The sequence below is a fragment of the Micromys minutus genome (assembly GCF_963924665.1).
Source record: "Micromys minutus genome assembly, chromosome: 2".
NCBI lineage: Eukaryota > Metazoa > Chordata > Mammalia > Rodentia > Muridae > Micromys > Micromys minutus.
Genome location: NC_137971.1, coordinates 71299067 through 71304678, shown reverse-complemented (window position 1 = coordinate 71304678; position 5612 = coordinate 71299067). Strand labels below are relative to the sequence as shown.

Genomic DNA, 5612 nt, shown 5'->3' with positions numbered 1-5612 from the left:
TTGGGAGGCAGAGGCAATCAGACTTCTGAGTTCGAGATAAGCCTGGTCTACAGAGCTCCAGAATAGCCAGGGCTACATATTTCAAAACCCAGAAACCAACCAACTGACTAAACAGACAAATGAAAAACAATAAAAAACATTTGAAACTGAAGATGTAGCTCGGGGCTAGAACCGTTGCCTAACAAACACCACACACCCTGGAGCTCTCCAGCTCCAGTACCATAATAAATCCAAATATAAAATACATAAATCCCAATATAAGATAGTGATAGAATTGAATGTTTAAAAGCCAGGTGTGAAGCCAGGCATAATGATGCATGCCTTTCACCTGTCAAAGGCAGGTGGCTCTCTGTGAGTTTGAGGCCAGCCAGGTGTACAGAGTGTACCAGGTCAGTTGAGGCTGCCTAGAAAGACCCAATCTCAAAATAAAATAAAATGCCTGGTGTGAAGTCTTTGGACATAGCTGCATTGGTATAGTGCTCAAGCGTTAGTCGCTGCCAGTCTAAGCATGTACGCAGGGTGCTACTCTAGTCAATGGCAGTCCCCTGCCCCAGGTCAGTCCCCAGCCTTATACAAACCAGGTGTGGTGCTGTACACCTGGACTCTTCTCAGCAGACTTCAACAGTAACATCGAGTTTGAAGCCAGGGTGAGTTATACAGTGACGTACCATTCGGGGAGGAGCAAGAGGTGGAGGCAGTGTCAGCTGCAGCAGTGGCTTGCTTGCATTAACTTCATAAAGGTCAATTACTGTAAGATCTCACTTGAACAATACTGTTCTACTTTCAAAGGTACCTTTAATTTTGAAAACCAGGCAAATGGAGTTGAACCATGTGGTTCCTTCCAGAGTTGCAGCCCACGACCAGCTGGGTGGAAATGGTCTTAGAAGCTGTGTGCTTTGTATGAGCATGAAGGCACTAAGAATGGGAATGCCACCAGGACACAAAGACCAAAGGCACATGTGCCCTCATGGCCAAGATCTGGGCAGAGTTAGGTAAATGGAGTGTAAATGTCAAATCTGGTCTTAGATACACATTGACTAAACAGCCACTGCCTTCTGCGGCAGCCTGTTTCCTCTTCTGTGAAATAGGAGCAAACTTTCAGATGCTTGATCAGGCCCTCCTAGAAGGCGTGGTGTAGCCTGCCCTCTTCTGCTAAGGTCACAAAAGTCTGTACTCTAGAGTCGTTTATTCTCACTGATATTAAGTCTGCATCAGCCCGAGTCTAGAACTTGGATGGGAAAATGGTAGGCGCAAGCTGATCCCTTCAACTGATACAGGATACCAGAGAAAGCAGCCCAAGCTAGCCCAGCTGGTCATGCTGGCTGGCACAGGGGCTAGAGAAGAGGTTCCTTAATCTTGGTCAAACAAGTACCTGGTCTCTTTGGGTGGAGCTGAAGTGGAGCTACCAGTTCCAGTCTCAAGAGCTTAGAGAAAAGTTCTCCTGGAGATGCCTGGAAGTACCAACCCAGGTACAGGGTGTGGTTAAGCCAAGGTTCGATGGGGGAACAGTTGTACCTAGGTATGAGCACCCAGGAGTGTTTTTCTGACATTAGCACAGACCCTTAGTTTAGGAATAGGACTGTTTAGCACCTCCTTTGAATCTGTGCAGCATGCAAAAGCATGGGACATGAACTTAGGAGCCCATGGGCAAATAAACCATTCTCCGAATTTCAAATGCTAAGATCTCTCTCTCACTGAACCACTAATCATAAATGCACTTCTGGGGCAAGACCCTGGCAGCTGCAGTTCTGACTGGTGTCTCCCATTGCTCAGGAACTGTCCACATACACATTTTAAGGACAAGACTCTTACCACATAAAGTTTTATTGAACTGAAACGGCTCCAAAGCCTGAGGAAGACAAGGCAGAATGGGGTTTGCTCTTAAGCCCAGACCCTACCCTTGGGCCACGCTCCCCACCTACCTACCCTTTACCCTCTTTCTGGTTTCACAGGGGTCTCAGCAGCTACCAATCTAAGCTACCCTACTCTAATTGACACTCCCTTGCCCTCCCCCCTCCCCATCTAGTACTCTGCCAGAACAGGGCCTCCCAGATAAAGAGCTCACTGCTGCTGGGCAAGCAGCGTGGCTCTCCTGGTGCTTCCTGTTGCCTGTCTGGCCTCCCTCCAACCCCTTCTGAGCCCAGTTCTCATACTTCTCGAGGGCATGTGACTTCCTGCACCCTGACCCATCTTCTAGAATTTTCATCCTTCTATTCTCCTCCAGCTTTTCCTCTATCCTCTTAAGCAGTTTCTTTAAGTTCTCTGACCCCATCTCTTCTGCACATCACCTCCCCACCCTTGACTGGTTAGCGGCGGCCGGCTGCGTGGGTCCGCTGGTGGCGGATGAGGTCGGAGCTCTGTGAGAAGGCCTTTCCACAGTCATCGCACTTATAAGGTCGCTCCCCACTATGCACGCGATGGTGCTGCAGCAGTGTGGAGGAGCGACAGAAGCCCTTGCCACACACGGCACAGCGGTATGGCCTCTCGCCTGTGTGGGAGCGCTGGTGCTGAATGAGGGTAGAGGAGCGGTTGAAGGTCTTGCCACAGTCAGGGCAGCTGTATGTGCGGCCTGGCAGATGGGTGCGGGCATGGATGGCCAGAACAGAGCTCTGGCCAAAGCGCTTGCCGCACTCTGGGCACTTGAAGGGCTTTTCACGGGCGTGGCTGCGGGCATGGGGAATAAGTGCTGACCGTTGGGAGAAGCTTTTGCCACAGATGCCACAGCTGAAAGGCCGTTGCCCAGTGTGCACCCTTTGGTGGCTGCGCAGGGATGAGTTCTGGCTATAGCACTTGCCACACTCGGGGCAGCTATAGGGCCGCTCGTGGCTGTGGGTGCGCTGGTGACGCAGGAGGTAGGAGCTGTCGCCAAAAGCCTTCCCACAATGTGGACACTTGTAGGGCTTCTGGCCAGAGTGGGTGCGCTGGTGGCGAAGTAGGTAAGAGCTATCAGCGAAGGCCTTGCCGCACCTGGGACACTTGTAGGGCCGCTCGCCTGTATGAGTGCGCTGGTGTTTGATGAGGTCAGAGCTCTGGGAAAAGGCCTTGCTGCACACCTCACATTTGTAAGGCTTCTCACCGGTATGGATGCGCTGGTGCTGGATCAGGGTCGAGCCTCGCCCAAAGCTCTTCCCACAGATGCCACAGATGTTAGGCCGAGGGCCTTGCCCACCCCTGGCCCGGCCACCCCTACGGCCTGGACCACGAAGGGTTCCTGTCAGATTCAAGGGATTCTGGAGCATCTCAAACTGGGGTGTAGCCAGCAGAGCTCCTGAAGGCATATCAAATGGTGCTCCTAGAGGCAGTGCTCCTGTGGGTTGCTCCCCAAACCCTTGAGTAAAGGAGTCCAGGGGGTGAACTCCTAGAGGGATACTCAATGGATTCTTTTCCTCGGGGTTCAGAAGCATCTCTGCACCTTCCTGGAATTTGGAACTTTGAGTTTCAAATTCAGGGCTATGGGTTTTGAACTCAGAATTCCGAACTTCATCTCCTGAGTTCTGCGGTTCACACCTGGGACTCTGGGATTCATACCCTGGGCTTTGAGATTCTAATTCGGGGCTCTTTGAACCATACCCAGGGCTTTTGGATTCATAGCCAGGGCTTTGGGGCTCATACCTAGGACTCTGGGATTCAAACTCTGGGCTCTGGGGATCTGATTCAGGACTTCTGGGTGCAAACTCAGGGCTTGGGGGCACAAACCCAGGGCTTCGGGATTCAACCCCTGGGCTTTCAGGCTCAAACCTGGGGTTCTGGGATTCAAATCCTGGGCTTTGTGGCTCAAACTCTGGGCTTTGGGGTCCAAGCCCAAAAGGTATTTCTTCAACTTCATAGTTCCCATTGCCTTCTTGCTGGGAAATTTCCCCTTCTTCATTCTTACTTGTGTTGCCTGCAGGATCGAGAATTACAGAAAATCCAGATTGAATCGGGGTCTGGAAGGTCATTTGGTCCATTAATTGTCCCAAACTTCTCTCCCCACTTCCCAAGCAGGGCCACTGGCCCTACTAGCAAGGTACCACCTCCTTTCCAAAGACCCACGACACCCAGTCTCCACTCTCCACCCCACTTTCAAGTGTTTAAGATTCCAGCCTTATTTTCCTCCCACAGCCCAGTTTGCTGGTACACTCCTAGGAGGCGCGGTCCTTCCCTCACCTTTGAGAGACCCTTCAGAGCTGCTCATTGCGTCGGGACTGTGCACATCCCCGGGCTCGAGGCCCCACGACGACGCCTCCCGCTCCATCCCTGCCAGCTGCCAGTGAGGTGGCGGCGGCGGCAGACGATCTTGCGACCCAGTTCGAGTGGCCAGAGCCCCGAGCCCTCGCCACCCACCGGTTCAGAGCCGCCGAGGAGACCGGGCCGCCTGGCTTCGGCCGCGAAGGCCGGACGTCTTGACCCTGGGCCTCTCCGGCCCCGCCCCTGTCCACTGCCCCGCCCCCTCCCAAGGTCTCTGATTGTCTTGTGGCCCTCACCGGCCCCCGCGCGTCGTGGCCTAAGTGGTGAGGGGCTGGCCGAGTCCTCCGGCCGTCCCTAAGCACAACTCCCAGCCGAAGACCCCGAGTCTCGGCCCCCAGCCCGGGCTGGGTTACTGCTTCTCCACCCCCTCCCCCCGCACAGGAAGTGTCCGTCCCTGGCCAGTTCCCCCCGCTGGCTCGCGCCGCGGCCTCTCTAGGAGCGGCTGGAGGTGGAAACTCGTTGGCATTAACCCTGGACTGGATCTCCCGGGCCTTTGGGGGTGGGGGCAACCCAAAGCCCCAGAGCCGGCGGGAGGGACGACAGCAGTTTGTGTGTCTGTACCGCGAGTCTCGGACTAACCAGGGACCTGTCTGCAGATTTCTCCGACCATGTGCTGGTCACTGAGTGTGGCCAAGGGCGAAGCGACAAGCGAGACCAAGGTCAGCGAGAAGGAGCGACGCTTCCCGGCGCCAGTGGGGGGGGCGGCTCCTCTCCTTAGCCTCAGGGTTCACTCGGGCTGGCACAGGGCAGACGGGCAGGCGGCTGTTTGACCGCACATCCAGGCTCTGGCCAGAGCCTGCCACCGGCCGAACTACAACAGTGACACCCGCGCCCACTACCCGTCTCACCCCTCCCCTCCCCTTCCCTCCGACCCCTCCCCTTCCCTCCGACCCCTCCCCTCCAAGGCCTCCCCTCCCCCTCCGAGCTGCGGGCTAGTTGCCAGAGAAACAGCTCCGCCTCCGTGTCGGGAGGCTCCGCCCACTCCGCCCCACGATTGGTCGTTTGGAGCTGTGGCTTTCTCACCGCCTCCTCCATCGTAGCCCCGGGCTCACCTTGGGTCCTGGTCCTTTCCAGCAGAGGGTGTTCAGGCCATTCCAACTGCTTGTCCCAAGTGCCTGCAGGGGAGAGAGAGAAGGATGTGTCGGGCGTCTCCTCGTGAGCTCGCCCGGTGCTTCCAAAATGTTCCCCTGAGCCCTTTGTCCTGTATTATGAAGAATGGAAGCCTAGGGCTCTTAGGGTAGATGATACCCTTCCTCCTCCGCTCTCCTTGCTCTGACTGCTCTCAGATTTTACAGGGGCCACTTAAGAGATGCTAACACCAGACGACCTTTAATCTCTCCCTATTCCAAATCTTGTGTTTAATTTAATACCTCGTTTCTGGATTT

The 5612-nt window shown here is 54.9% G+C and overlaps 1 protein-coding gene across 1 annotated transcript; it reads right to left on the bottom strand.

Moving 5' to 3' along the window:
* Positions 1–1808: 1808 nt before the first annotated feature.
* On the bottom strand, positions 1809–5039 carry ZNF768 (zinc finger protein 768). The gene is made up of 2 exons (XM_080913621.1): positions 4147–5039; positions 1809–3883 (listed from the first exon to the last, which is right to left on the bottom strand). The coding sequence occupies exons 1-2, from the start codon at positions 4232–4234 to the stop codon at positions 2307–2309; spliced, it is 1665 nt and encodes a 554-aa protein (XP_080769747.1). The 5' UTR covers positions 4235–5039; the 3' UTR covers positions 1809–2306.
* Between the last annotated feature and the right edge of the window lie 573 nt (positions 5040–5612).

Bases quoted from the DNA above. Each gene is read 5' to 3' on its own strand.
- ZNF768 (XM_080913621.1), bottom strand. From the start codon at position 4,234: ATGGAGCGGGAGGCGTCGTCGTGGGGCCTCGAGCCCGGGGATGTGCAC. The intron at 3,884-4,146 runs GTGAGGGAAGGA...TCGATCCTGCAG, and splicing joins CTCTGAAGGGTCTCTCAAAG to GCAACACAAGTAAGAATGAA.